The sequence below is a fragment of the Oncorhynchus nerka genome, linkage group LG15, assembly GCF_034236695.1.
Source record: "Oncorhynchus nerka isolate Pitt River linkage group LG15, Oner_Uvic_2.0, whole genome shotgun sequence".
Classification (NCBI taxonomy): Eukaryota; Metazoa; Chordata; class Actinopteri; order Salmoniformes; family Salmonidae; genus Oncorhynchus; species Oncorhynchus nerka.
Window position 1 is genome coordinate 73,181,227 of NC_088410.1, and position 14,926 is coordinate 73,196,152.

The window sequence follows — 14,926 nt, forward strand, 5'->3', positions numbered from 1 at the left end:
CAACGTGAGATAACCATATGTGGTGTTAAAACCCTAACACTTCAATATAATGTTACTTTAAATTAAAAAAGAATCTGGAAAAAAAAAAGCTAAATATAATGTAAGCACATTATATTTTGTAAAGTGTATCAAATCCAAGCGCTTTACAGGACAGTGTTCTGTAAAGTGTAACATATCAAAGCTCTGTGAAATCAATCATTAACTCAGCATGCTATCAAACACTAGCCCTTCAGCTTTGGGAGCTGTTGCTTTGTAACACAGAGCACATTTAGCCACGCACACACGCACACACACACACACACGCACGCACAGTGAAGTTTAAAACACGGGGGTAAACTCTACACTCTTAGAAAAAAAGGGTTCCAAAATGGTCCTGTCCCCATAGGAGAAGCCTTTTTGGTTCCAGGTGGAACTCTTTTGGTTCCATGTAGAAACCTCTGTGGAAAGGGTTTTACATGGAACCAAAAAGGGTTCTTCAAAGGGTTCTCCTATGGGGACAACTGAAGAACCATTTTAAGTTCTAGATAGTACCTGTTTTTCTAAGAGTGCAGATAATGTGACAACCAAAACATATGTGCCCTCCTATGTAAACATTATAGGGAAAACACCCATAATATGTCATTTTTTTCCATACATCCATGGAGGAAGTACTGTATGTTTGCTGTTTATTACACTGATTCTTCAAAATCCACAACTAACATTTTGCGAAAATTAAATGAATAATAACAAAGAAAAACCTCCCTCTAGTCACCCAAAGAAACTATTTAAATCCATCACTTCCAGGTCTTAGTAACTATGTCCGGCTCATAGTGATGACATCACAGTCCCATTGTCAAGTGCATCTGATATGTACAGGATCATGACATCATCTGAGGTACACAGGGAGGATGTTCCATTTGGCAGGTTGTGATGTTTTCATTGAAAAAATATAAACTTTCCCACGGTGAGAGGAAGCATGGTGAGAGAAAATCTTCAACAAGAAAAGGTATTTTGTTTTAATTTTTTAAGTGTTGCTATAAGTTGGTTGTTCATGGTAGTAGTTTCTGCCAAAAGATGTCCATTCCATGGTGCTCACACTATTTTGTCTCCCAAGTCAACCATGGAGTGTAGATCAAGTTCCTCAGTCTATTCTGCTGTTTGCTTTTGGGGAGGCAGCAAAGATTTATGTTTGTTTCCTGTTTCTGAAGTAAAAAAAAAAAAAACATATAATATTTCAGTTTCTTTTTGAAAGTGATGGTCTTGAAATCTCCCATTTTTCATTGTCTTCTTGTCTGTTGCCCTTTTAAAGGGTAGTCTTTCTAGTCAGTCCACCTAGTTTACATCTATACTTATAGACTCCTTTTGAGTTTTCTCAACTTTTTTTTCTTTACAAAATTATTTACAAAATTCTTAAATCAAACAAACCAAAAAATGTAAGAAAAAAGTTCACCGTAAAAAAAAAACGAGGTGGAAGATGGAAGTAGAAATGTGTCGCTGGTCAGTAACCTCTCATGATCCTGGTTCCAAGAAGGAACCTTGTTGGCCACATTGATTGATGTCTGGTCATGTAGACCTGCTGGCCACAAACCTTCAGAGCTGATCCTGAAAGGTTATGGGGACTTTGGATGAGGGGATAGAGGAGGACAGGAGAGGGATTGAAAAAGGGGACCGTGGAAGGACGGTAGTTTGTAGGAAGACATGTTTCACAGTCAAGCAAAAACACCTCCACTCCATCCGTGAACCCAGAGCCCTGCATCACAATCCCCTCTCCTCTGCTCTCCTCTCCTCTGCTCTCCTCTCATCTGCTCTCCTCTCATCTGCTCTCCTCTGCTCCATTCTGGATGGTCAAACTTCCACAGACTGGATCTGGTTAATGGAGGCACGCATCATCTGCACACTGTTCAGGATCTTCTTCTGGTGGCCTGCTAACGTCACGCCCACGCTCAGGATGTCACTGTGGCAGGAGACACAACCACAGGAGTCAGGAGGAAGCCATCACAGACGACACAACAGGTTTTATTGCACAAGTCACATGGCATAAGCCAATGTAAAATCAACAAGTTAGATCAAGGCTAAATACTGGCCCCCAGTCTGCCAAATTCCTAATTCAGTCCAAGGCATGACTGTTTACAGTAATTACTCTGTTTGTTGAACAACTTCTTCCATTCAGGAGACAATGGTCTTTTTTTGCTTCCTAACTCCATGGACTGATGAGCCTTATTTTTGAAAGTATTGTAACCAGTGTTGTGGCTGGAAAAGAATTTCAAACAGAATTGTGCTGATATCCGACGTGACCTTAGGAGGATATTAAGAGATATAGAGACAAGAGACAATGAGCAGAGTAATGTGTGTCTTACTAAACAGACATCTGAATGAGTCTATCTGCTAATAGATGTCTTTATTAAGTCTACTGAGGCAGGAATGTATTCCTAAACATCACAATGTCTGTTAATTCTCCTATATCTTTTCTTTCTTTAAACTGTTGTATAAGAAACCTGGCAGCCACATGGCCAGAGTCTCTACGCTCTGTTCTAGCTCAGAGCAGTTGTGCTGCACAGTTATTATCTCCTAATGACATACAGTGAGAGGCATATTTATGATGAGCCAGGGGCTGAGCCTGGCCGTCATCCAGGCTTTAAGGTATGATACTGTCAAGGAATAGCCCACCTCTTCCTCATCCTTATCATCCTTATCAGAAACACAGGTCTAGGGTCAGCACTTACTCCATGGTCATCTGGGAAACCACATCAAAGCTGGCGAAGTCAGCATTGGCAAAGTTGTCTTTGTACTGGCCCATCTTGATGGCATCTAGCCACTCGTCCACAGTACTGAAGCTGGAGAAGTCTGGAACACTGCGGTCCAGGAGAGGAAGATGGACACTGGAGGGGACACAGACACAAAGAGTCAAACACAGCTTTAGAGACAGTGTCAGTACTCTGTCACCTCTATGATGGCAATCAGTACAGTACACAATAGTGGAGGGCCTACAATAGACTAGTCAATAACCTAGCCTTCAGGACAAAAGAAAGTAACAGTGGACATTTTCCTAATCGATTTTGAAGAAAATTATTTTTCTAATTGAGGACAACAGATGGATACTGGCAGGATTAGTGCCAGTGTCCACACAGTGTTTCTATTCCACACAGCACCAACAATGTAAATATAGAGTAGGATATACGGAATTCAGTATATTTTAACATTCATAGGAAACTGACACCCAGAGAAAATGTGATTGGAAATGTTTTATTTTGAAATTGTGTAACTGTTTCAAATCATGATTTGCTTAAAGCATTCATGGAAATTACTTGATCTATCAAACCAAAGGGGATTTATTTACATAACCACTTGGCGCCAAAAGAAACAGGAGACACAATGTTCGGTAGAAATAAATTGTACCGTGAATATCAAAACTGTAACCCAAAATTGAAAACATTGAAGGAATCATGTCCTTTGAAATGTCAAAGTGTTTTCCCATCTTTGAGGTCAGATGCATTAAATTATTTTGGATTATATAGTATCTATGGAAATAGGAAAGTAATACTGGAACACAGTCCTGAATATTGAGATGACTGGCAAGGAGAGACAGAGGGACACTCGTCTCAAACACACTAATACACAGACAGACAGACAGACAGACAGACAGACAGACAGACAGACAGACAGACAGACAGACAGACAGACAGACAGACAGACAGACAGACTAATAGAAAGATAAACTGACGGAGATCTAAGGAGAGCATGCTAAGTGTTCCACTCACCCTGAAGACAGCGGGGTCATGGCCTTCAGACTGTTGGGGTTGCGGATCATCTTGTCCAGGTTGTTGACAATTTGGCTGAACTTGGGCCGGTTGTTACGGTCCTTCTGCCAGCAATCAAGCATGAGCTGGTGCAGGGCCGAGGGGCAGTCCATGGGGGGGGGCAGCCGGTAGTCCTGCTCTATGGCATTGATCACCTGCAGGGGGAGACACAGATCTCTAAGGGTTGCTATGAGGCTCTAAAAGGAGGAGAAGGGAGAGGAGAGAGACAGAAATCCTATTGGAGAGCATCCTCTCACAATTCTCACAAACTACTTCTTCTATGATCAGAGTGCTATTTGGCTAACATGTTGATTAATATTTCAGTGATTTCAAATGAGAACTATGTTCTTGAAAAACAGTATGCACTGAAAGATAAAACCATAGCAGTGTTACACAAGTAAAAACACATGCCCACACACAAAACATAATCCTGCAAGCATTATTATTATTATTATACTTCTCTGGGATATGTGGGACACTATCCCACCTCAACAACAGCCAGGGAAATTGCAGGGCGCCAAATTCAAAACAACAGAAATATCATAATTAAAATTCCTCAAACATACAAGTATTATACACCATTCTAAAGATAAACTTCTCGTTAATCCAGCCACAGTGTCTGATTTCAAAAAGGCTTTACGGCGAAAGCGCACCTTGAGATTATGTTAGGTCAGCGCCAAGTCACAGAAAAACATATAGCCATTTTCCAAAGAAGGAGAGGTGTCACAAAACTCAGAAATAGCCTTAAAATGAATCACTAACCTTTGATGATCTTCACCGGATGGCACTCCCAGGACTCCATGTTAGACAATAAATATCTGTTTTGTTCGATAAAGTTCATCTTTATGTCCAAAAACCTCATTTGAAATTGGTGTGTTATGTTCAGAAATGCATTGTCTCAAACAAACATCTGGTGAAAGTGCAGAGAGCCACATCAAATTATAGAAATACTCATTATAAACATTGATAAAAGATACAAGTGTTATGCATGGAATTATAGATAAACTTCTCCTTAATGCAACAGCTGTGTCAGATTTAAAAAAGACTTTACGGCGAAAGCACACCTTGTGATTATGTTTGGTCAGCGCCAAGTCACAGAAAAACATACAGCCATTTTCCAAAGAAGGAGAGGTGTCACAAAACTCAGAAATAGTGTTATAAATATTCACTTACCTTTAATGATCTTCATCGGAATGCACGCAATGCACTGAATCCCAGTTCCACAATAAATGTTTGTTTTGTTCGATAAAGTCCATAATTTATGTCCAAATACCTCTGTTTGCGTGTTTAGTTCACAAATCCAAATTCACACGGCGCAGGCACTTAGTTCAGACAACAGTTCCATTACAGTTTATAGAAACATGTCAAACGATGTACAGAATCAATCTTTAGGATGTTTTTTATCATAACTCTTCAATAATGTTCCAACCGAACAATTCCTTTGTCTTTAGAAAGGAAAAGGAACGCAGCTAACTCTCACGGGCACGTGCATGACTGAGCTAATGGCATTCTGCCAGACACCTCACTCAAACAGCTCTTATTCTCTCCCCCTTCACAGTAGAAGCCTGAAACAAGGTTCTAAAGACTGTTGACATCCAGTGGAAGCCTTAGGAAGTGCAATATGACACCATAGACACTGTATATTGGATAGGCAATGACTTGAAAAACTACACACCTCAGATTTCCCACTTCCTGGTTGGATTTTTTCTTAGGTTTTTGCCTGCCATATGAGTTCTGTTATACTCACAGACATCATTCACACAATTTTAGAAACGTCAGAGTGTTTTCTATCCAAATCTACTAATGATATGCATATTCTATGCATATGGGCACCTTATTCATCCAAGCTACTCAATACTGCCCCCCAGTCCCAAAGAAGTTAACAAAAACAATATTTTTTTAAAGGTTTTGGCTTGGCTGCATACTTACTGTACCAGTTAAGCATCACAGTAAAGTATCAGGCTAATAGTAATGGCTCTCCACATCCATGCAGACTGTGCCAGCAGTGATTTAATCTTAGTCAGTCTGGCCTTTAGAAACTGTGTACAGTAATGTTCCTGCTATACAAATATCTACGTTTTGCCAACTCTATGGTCATTGTTATACCAAAAAGGTCTAGTCTGACAGAGTTGCCAGTGGTGTTGTTGGTGGTGGGAGAGGGTGTGGGGGGAGTGTAAGTAGCTCAGGATAAGAATGTCTGCTAAATGACTCAAATGTAAATGTGAAAAAATGGGGGAGGGATCAGGGAGGAGTGGGGAACAACCGGCCCAGAGGAGGGTTCTGACAAGGACCCACGATCCCCTGCTCATTATCACCACCATTATGTAGCTCCATTCAGGCCCAGATTAATCTCATTCAGAGGCCTCCCTCCCAACCAAGACCCAGATGGAGTAGAAACACTATCTAGAGCCCATAATAAGATAACCGTCGAGCTCCTCAGTCCCTCTTAGCGCATTAGTGTTCACACTTTCAATTTGAAACTATTTTCATTATCTCTCTCCCCATAATTTGCTCTCTTCTCCACCACCCAGAGGGAGCCTGGAAACAAAGGCTCCAGTCAAGAGCAGGAATAGTCTGCGGAGCGTTGCCTTGCATTCCAAATCATCTTATTATCGCTCTGTGGTAACTGGGGGGCTTTCATATTAAACCCGGGTTCGAAAGCTGCTGTTTAGCCATGGGAAGAGAACCACCATGACAAAATGGATTCAGGAATAACATTCAGGAATAATCAGACGTTGTTCGAAATGATTTTTAAGCATTTGATACCATGCTTAAAGTGGTTCTGTTTGACAAATGATATACAGATATAGGTCTATAAATACATACGTCTTGATTGGTCATGTCCCAGTAAGGTCTCTCTCCATAGGACATGACTTCCCACATGACGATGCCGTAGCTCCAGACATCACTGGCGGACGTGAACTTCCTGTATTGGATGGCTTCAGGGGCTGTCCATCGGATAGGGATCTTCCCTCCCTGAGAAACACAACACAATGAGGGAACGACCTTATAGAGGGAAGTGAGACGGAAACCTGATCGTCACAGTGTCCTGGCTCTGCAGAGAGATATTATTCACAGCAACAATACTCTGTAATCCAAACTGGGAGATGGATATAACTAAACTCCTGGGAGTGGATGTGTGTGACATGGAATACCGTAAAAATGGAGGAGAGGGACAGGTGAGGGGCCTTTGTTATGATGGGTAATGTGGTGTGTGAGGTGTGTGTGTGTGTATGTATATGTGTGAGTGTGTGCGGTGACGTCATGGTACTCACCAGGGCGCTGGTGTAGGTGGGATCTGACGTGTCGTCCTCCAGGAATCGGGACAGGCCGAAGTCGGACACCTTGCAGACCAGGTTGCTGTTGACCAGGATGTTGCGTGCGGCCAGGTCGCGGTGGACGTAGTTCATGTCGGCCAGGTACTTCATGCCAGAGGCGATGCCACGCAGCATGCCCACCAACTGGATCACTGTGAACTGACCGTCGTTTTGCTGCAAAACAAAAGGATCACAATATGATACATCCCCAGGTCTGAGACATCCCTCTGTGGGATATGATTGAATAGATATGGCATAGACTAGGCAGGGCTGGGCTCGGTCTGGCAGGCTGCAGCTGTTCTCCCTGGATTGGCCAAGGCTTTACCCCATACATGTGGAGTGTCTGGATCTGGGCTGCAGCTGTGCCTCCACCTGCACCCTCACCACCCACCACGAGGACCAGAGATCAACTAGGGAATATCCGGGAGGATCATGACGAGAGATGAGAGAGTATGAGCGTGGACTGACAGGGATGGGGTGGGGACACAGATGGACCACAGACGGACTAGGCCCAGCTGTGTATTCCTCTAGGGATCTTCCCAGTTTATGGTTAGCCAGATCCTCTATGCCTGTGTCTCTGAGTCTCCTCTGAACTCTTCGCTGCTCATTAGCAGAGCAAGGAGTTCTCCTCACGTCCATCAGCTCCTCATGCACCTCATGCACCACAGCAATTAAGTCTTATGCATTATTCATGAGGCTGAATTCCCTAATAAATACACAGCTCCTCATAATCCCTGCATCCCTGCACTGTGTTTGCATATACTTTAATTGGGAAGATTCTTCCACCAAAGTAATTTGGATCGGGTTAGCAGACAGAGAGAGGCATCATTTATATCATATAGATCTATGGCTAATACATGCTCTGTGCAATTTATGACTCAATCCCAATTCTAGTCATAATGGTGGAGATGATGTTTCTGAAGAAAGCTTTCTTTTTGATCGTTATATGGCCCCCCAGCATTTGATACTTCCTCTGCCTGTTGTTGTCTCCATCCATCTATTAGCTGTGATTGATCTAGTCCTCTCTCCTTTGCAGATGCTTCATAGAAAAGGGGGCTGCACCAGGTGATCCTTCAGCTGACAGCTCCCATCTAAGGTGGTCTCCCCTGCTGCTCCATCCTCTTTCACAGAGCGCCATGTTCTAAAGCGCTGACGTGTTCAGACAATGTTGTCAAAAGCTGTCACAGTGAGATGCCACAGTGACACTGTTGCTTGGAATACAATGTGCTGTCAAATATGCTTAACACACAGAAACACACAGACACATACACACACAACCCATCAAATTCAAGAGTGAGTTGGCACACAGTGTGTCAGAGGTTTGAAGCAGAATGCTAATAAAGTTCATGTTTTGCTTCTCCAGCAGTAGACAGAGCAGCAGTCTGCTGACAGGCGGCTGGCTGGATCCCTTTTTAAAGGCAGGATTTAAAAAAAAAAAAGTTTACGTCTCAGGTTTATAATATCCTCCCATAGCTCAGAGCTGACACTTGTCAGTGTGCTTTCTGCCCTGAGTCGTGAAAGCCTTACTCAGTATGATCTATGTAGAGGTAGACAATCCCAATGTGATGAGGAGTGACAACGAGGCTAGGACAGAGGTGGTGGAGGGAGGTGTTATCCATATAGACACAGTAGAAACATCAGACATTTACAAACATAAACATAGTGATTCATATCAAACATGAAACCCTTGGCCCTTATTGAATTGATTTGTTTTCCATATTTAATCATTCACTCACAATAGATTTACAGTGAAGTAACTCTAATAAGAAAAATGGTAATCCTTTATTTTGGTGAAGATCAGACATGTCCCAGTTTCCATTAATCCCTAGCTCTTTCCTACTCAGTTTTTTCTCACTCACTTCAAACTGACAATGAGTCCAATTAGAGGATATGAAAGCTTGTGGACACACAGTCACATGCTCCCGTTCAGCTGAAATACTACAGACAGACGGCACAGGACTGGCTGACAACAGACAGCAGCCTTTCACCTACAAGCCAACTTCATTCTCTGAAAGCTGGCATGTTTTCTTCTTACAGCGCTAATCAGTCGAAACCCTCCCAAAGGATGAGGTGAGTTTAGATATCTGGAATGTATGTAGAAGGTACTATAAGTTCATAGGTCCTTGTCCTTCTCTGTGACTCAAACAGAAGGAGTGAATGTGGGTTAGTATGATAAATACAGAATGAGAGCATAACTGAACTGAACTGCTGGACTCTCTTCCTCACTAGTGCCTATAGTGAGCTACAGTACTGTACTTTTTACTGTAGTCAAACATGGAGATCAAGGGGAAATGCTGAATAACAGCCAGCACAAGTTGCAGCAGAGTATAAATCAATAATTGGACTAGACAGACCCTCAGAGAGCATTAAGACCGCAGCCTGATTGGGTAGAGAATGATCTCTCTAAGGACTTGTGGTGGACACTATGCTAAGTAAAGAGGAGACTCATATGATTAATGTTCTGCATGTTATTCACTTTAACCTGGATGGGTTGGCATTAGTGTGTGTATTTAGCAGTCATTTCCCAGAGTGTGTGTGCGTATGTGCCTGTGTGGTTGTGTGTGCCTGTGTGTCTACCTGTTTATCTGCACAGCCATTAGTGTTAATATTTGACTCAGATACAAACACAGTGTAACTCACTCTGAGGAAAGAGTCCAGTGATCCGTTCTCCATGAACTCAGTGATGATCATGACAGGGGCGCTCTTGGTGACCACACCCTCCAGGTGGATCACGTTGGGGTGGTCAAACTGACCCATGATGGACGCCTCAGACAGGAAGTCCCGCCTCTGCTTTTCTGTGTAGCCCGACTTCAGCGTCTTGATGGCCACAAACATCTCCCTCTTGCCTGGGAGCCTCAGGTTTCCACTGCATACCTCCCCGAACTCTCCTACAAGACACAACATAGAGGCAGAGAGACAGTTAATGAGAGGAGATGTCTGACAGAGGTTACAAACATTAAAATGATGAGGCAAAATATGATTAATTGGAATACAGACAGCATTCAAAATCATTATTTTGTAAAAAATGACTGGCCTTTCTCTTTACCTGCGCCAATGACTTGCTCAATCTTCACACAGGAAGTGTCAATCTCCTTAGCAAACTCCCTCACCGCCTCGTTGGGGTCCTCATATGTAAACGGATCAATATATATCTTCATTCCTGGAGTCACTTGGAAAAAGAAGAGGCCGATGTAATTTTTTGTTCTGACACACACACAAACAAACTCTGCCTGCCTTTAACATTCAGAGTTTGAGTAGCCAATGCAGTGTATTACTATGAGTCAGAAAGGTTAGTGTTAGTACAAGGTAGAGGAATGGTAGGTTTGGCTTGGGGCCTCAGGACTGTAATAATCAATGCGCAATGACATGGCATTTCTAGGTAGTCTTTAGCAGTGATAAGGCAGGTTAATGTATGTATCAGCTCCAGAGTCAAAGCAGACCATTAACACCCAGGAGAGACAGCCAGACACTATATCAGTATCACTCTCTGCTCCAGGAAATAAATTGTCTCTCTTAAGCTCTGACACCAGGTAAATTGGCTTAAGGTGGCCTTTAAATGTTTAGGGACTTAACTGTCCCAGGTTTTAAATCGGAGTACTCTGACTCTCACTTCCACATCTGGCCTGAGGCTTCTTTAATGGTTATTGTGTTCATGCACAGGCAGTCAGCGAAGCTGAGATACCTGCTTATAGAAGAGTCATGAATCCTGCATAGCAGACTGAACTGAAGAAGTGTTTAGGAACAGATGGAGATTCTCCTTTAAGGCAAAAAAAATAATCCCCAGTCAGAACCTCCTATCTCTTCCCAAACTATGGCGCAATCCAAAGACCACCCACCAGAACATGGCAGAGACCACCTGATATAGGGGAGGACAGCCAGTATAACTGTGACCATCAGTGTGGGGATGAAAACACACACAGGGGAGTGGAATGATATTAATAGCTGTGAAATGCCCTCAGCCTCTCTGGCAATACTCCTCACTGAATTACACCCAGGCAAAAATGAGTTCTGTAAATACAGCATTTACTGCAACCTGATACTATTGATTACACATGGGAAAGCTGTCTCCATTGATAAGCCTGACTAGCGGAAGAGCTAAATAGAAAAATATATAAATAAATACAACTGAAATAAGCTCAGACTAAATATATCAGAGCATTTCTGTTTAGCTGAGTGAAGGAGGAGAAAACGATAAGCCATAAGCTCCCAGGGAGAGCCAAACTAGTTTAAATCACCGCGCCTGGCTACATCTTGAAGATTTATTTCTATATCATGGAACTCTGGGCCAACGTGCTTTACATGGAAAACAAAATGATTAATAAAGGCCATTCCTTCACAATCTCCTTTGAATTTTTCAAAAATGGCAAATGGTGTGTGTGGTATTAGCGTGTTAATGAACTTAACAAGCTAAAAGAAGGCTAAATGCTATTTCCACAACAATGGAATCAGTTGACTATGAAATGAGACCCTACAGCGAACACACACTTGTACACAGGTTATGTTGTGAGTAAATCCTAGCATTAAGACGGTTGAGGAAAACAAGAGAGAAGATTACCAATGGAGAGGTGAGAAGAAGCACAAGGTTGGGAGGTAGCCAAGGACACTAGCGTGTCAGGTGGTAGCCACGGAGACAGGTATGTGAGGCAGCAGAGGGTTGAATGTTAGGCATGGAGGCTTCTGCGTGAGCCGGTAGCCATGGAGACAGGTGTGTGAGGCAGCAGAGGGTTGAACGTTAGGCATGGAGGCTGCTGCGTGAGCAGGTAGCCATGGAGACAGGTGTGTGTGCGTTTGGGTGTGTGAGCATGAGTGAGAGTGTGTGTATGGTGGGGGAGGTGCAAACAGACACTCTTGAGTGAGGGCTGGGTTACTCACTGTGGCCGCTGGTGTAGTGCTGCAGCTTGTCTGTGTACTCTGAGTCTGCCCTCTCAAAGCCACGCCTCCTGGGAGAAAGACAAAGAGCTATAGCGCTGGCCCAGAGAGGGGGTGTGGTCTATGTACCAGGCCTACCCACCCCACAGCTGACCACTAAACACAACCAGCCTATAAACTATAAACCCCACCTTAACAAGCCACAGGACCCATTAAAGTACAGTAACGAAGTAGGGTGGAAAACAACCACTAAAGCGAATGTGTCTAATCTGGCTGGCTTGTTTGACTGTTTTTGCGTTGGGTCGCAGGCAGCATTGGTTGGCTGGACTGGAGCAGGAATAACTCACCGGTTGCAGACGATGACGATAACAACCACTGCGATGAGGAAGACCAGACCTGCAGCTGCAGAGCCGATGATGAGAGGCAGCTTCTCCTGAATGCTGGTGTTGTACTCCTCTGTGATTAGACAAACACACACAAATACACCATCCCACACTGAAACATATGGGCCAGGCATCTGAACTAATGCATATGGAGAGAGCAGTGGGTGACAGACAGACAGACAGACGGTTGGGGAGACCAATGGGCATCTTGGCTGGCAGCACAAGACCTCTCTCCAAAGCCCACTGAGCACATTCAGATACCCGCAATATGGTCGCCCGCTCATCTGGAACTGAGAGATCATTTTTGGGAGAGACCCAGCTCCCTTCCCTCAAGAGTGCTGCCAAACACAGGGAATCCAGCATGGCAGTAGGCACACAATCTCACTACACCATCTCAGGTCCTGACTGCTCTTTCAGAGGTCTGAGGATAGGGAGGGTTGTGTCCCATGGTGGTGGTACTGTACTGTATGCAGCCTACTGCGATACTGGGTTCTCCTTTGTCTGGCAGTGTGCTGGCTGCTTGCAGTGGAAGAGAGCAGAGATCAGGCTAATGATGGCCATCGGCACTGCAGGTAATAAGATGTTTAGAGAACACCCAGGTCGCTGACATTATCCAGGCCAGGGGAGCCAGGAGCCAGCATTAGCTGAGCCAGGGTAGAAGTTAGTCTGCCCAGCAGAGTCCTTCTATACAGATTAATACACTTTAACCTGATCTGTGACTGATGATAGTCTACCGCTAATAAAGTACAGTATACTACAGAAAATATCTGCATTCATACATAACATGAATAATCTTATTCATTGGTAAAAAATACGTTTCACATGACTCATGAGCTCTGCTGAGAAGATAATGAATGAAATCCTAAATAGAACAATGGGTGTACACATTGTTAGAGAGTTGTCTTGTCTTGTCTTGTCTTGCATCTCAGACCATTTCCCCATCCACATCCTTGTGTCTGTTGGGCCATTGTGTCCATGTTGTAATGGTCCATGTTAGGTTGACGGGCCATGCATGGGATGTGATAACTCTGCATCTCTCTATGCTCTATTTGAGCTGAGGGAATGTTGTCTGTACCCTCACCTTCAGTCATGGTTTGGAAGTAGAGCTTGCCACTGTAGCGTCCAAATCCGGCCACGGTCCGGGCGCGAACCAGGAACACATAGATTGCCCCTGATTTGAGACCGCGGATGACCACTGTGTTGGTCTGGCTCTTTATGATGGTTGAGTTGTACTCGGTCTGGTCCTGAGAGAGTATTAAGGAAAGAGGGAGAAATACAAATCAGTGCCATCCACAGAACAATTACCATACACATGTATTAACTTAGTGCCTTATAAAAATAGGCTGATGTGCAAAGTAGGATACAGACTCAAATGTTTCTAACACTGGTGTATCTATTTAACCAAGCAGAATGAAGAGAGAATGAAACGCAACAGCCATAGGCAGAAGGGATGGCAGTTTCAGGTCTGCTAGTTTGTTTGGGTTGTGAGTTCGGACGATTAGTGTAACTTTTCATTGCCACACCGCTTCTCTCTCTCCACAAAGCTGACAGGTCTGTCTGGAAGAGGAGGCTAAAACTGTGCCGGCTGCAGCCTTCAACCAATCAGTCAGCAGCGTGAGCACAGTTGCGAGATCTGAGCCGCGGCAGGGGCCGAGACAATTGTTTTGACAGCTCTCCTCAGCAGCATCTGAGAATAGAATTAAACTAAAAAGTGGAGCAGAGTGGCGCGCAGTCACAGAGAACTGCTAAATGAACTTTGTGTGTGTGTGTGTGCTCTTCTCTGCCCGTATCTGTGTGTGGGAGTGTTTCTTCTGAGAAAGTATGCTGATTCTGAGGAGTCTGTCTGTTGAATACTGTTTTTATGGCAGTCAACACAGCATTGTTTCAAACGCAAATATCTCTCCATCAATCCCTAGTGGTCTGACTGGAGGGCTGAGAGCAGTTTCCTTTCCCAGTGACCGACCGTGATTAGAATTGAAAGTGATCGAGCAGAAGTTGTATGTTCGATTCAGAAGCTACAGCCTGACTCCCACCGTGATCATGCGGTTCTGGACTCCAACATTCTTATTTTCAATGTGCTAGAAAATTTGAGATATATTTTACAGTCATTGCATACCTTATTTAGCCCCGCTGAGATGAAAGAAAGCCTGACACACTCAACGGTGTCTTTACGTGTGTGTCTGTTTATATGGAGGTGAGACAGAGCAGACTGTTTGTTAATGGGTAGTGTGCAGTGGGTACCTACCTTCTCGTAGTACTGCAATTCATAGTCCAGAATGACTCCATTGGGCTGGTCTGGTTGAGACCAGGACAGAGTGATGCTGTCCACGGTACGACTGACCTGGTGCATGATGGACACTGTCGACGGAGCTGCAGAGAGATAGATAGATCGATAGAGAGATAGATCGATAGAGAGATCGATAGATAGAGAGAGACAGAGATATACAGACAGAGAGAAAGAAGGAAAGTGCATAACACATACAAATTCAGAATCACAACATTCAGTCACTGTGATTAGTTCCCAATCATACATCCGAATCATAAAATCTCATCAAACAGATATCAAACAGATGCCTACTTC

At 43.7% G+C, this 14,926-nt stretch overlaps 1 protein-coding gene across 2 annotated transcripts in view; it reads right to left on the bottom strand.

Annotated features, from left to right (window-relative positions):
* Window positions 1-618: 618 nt before the first annotated feature.
* LOC115143271 (ephrin type-B receptor 2-like) overlaps window positions 619-14,926 on the bottom strand; it is a 156,523-nt gene continuing 142,215 nt past the window's right edge. The window contains exons 6-16 of one of the 2 annotated variants that reach the window (XM_029683491.2): window positions 14,591-14,715; window positions 13,427-13,589; window positions 12,310-12,418; window positions 11,966-12,030; window positions 10,140-10,253; window positions 9,734-9,981; window positions 7,052-7,267; window positions 6,603-6,752; window positions 3,738-3,931; window positions 2,703-2,858; window positions 619-1,933 (exon numbers count right to left, since the gene is read on the bottom strand). In XM_029683491.2, coding sequence (XP_029539351.2) covers window positions 1,825-1,933; window positions 2,703-2,858; window positions 3,738-3,931; window positions 6,603-6,752; window positions 7,052-7,267; window positions 9,734-9,981; window positions 10,140-10,253; window positions 11,966-12,030; window positions 12,310-12,418; window positions 13,427-13,589; window positions 14,591-14,715 — 1,649 coding nt within the window. In that variant the 3' untranslated portion in view covers window positions 619-1,824. Of the gene's footprint in view, window positions 1,934-2,702; window positions 2,859-3,737; window positions 3,932-6,602; window positions 6,753-7,051; window positions 7,268-9,733; window positions 9,982-10,139; window positions 10,263-11,965; window positions 12,031-12,309; window positions 12,419-13,426; window positions 13,590-14,590; window positions 14,716-14,926 lie in introns of both variants that reach the window. The other variant, XM_029683490.2, reaches the window with a different exon arrangement.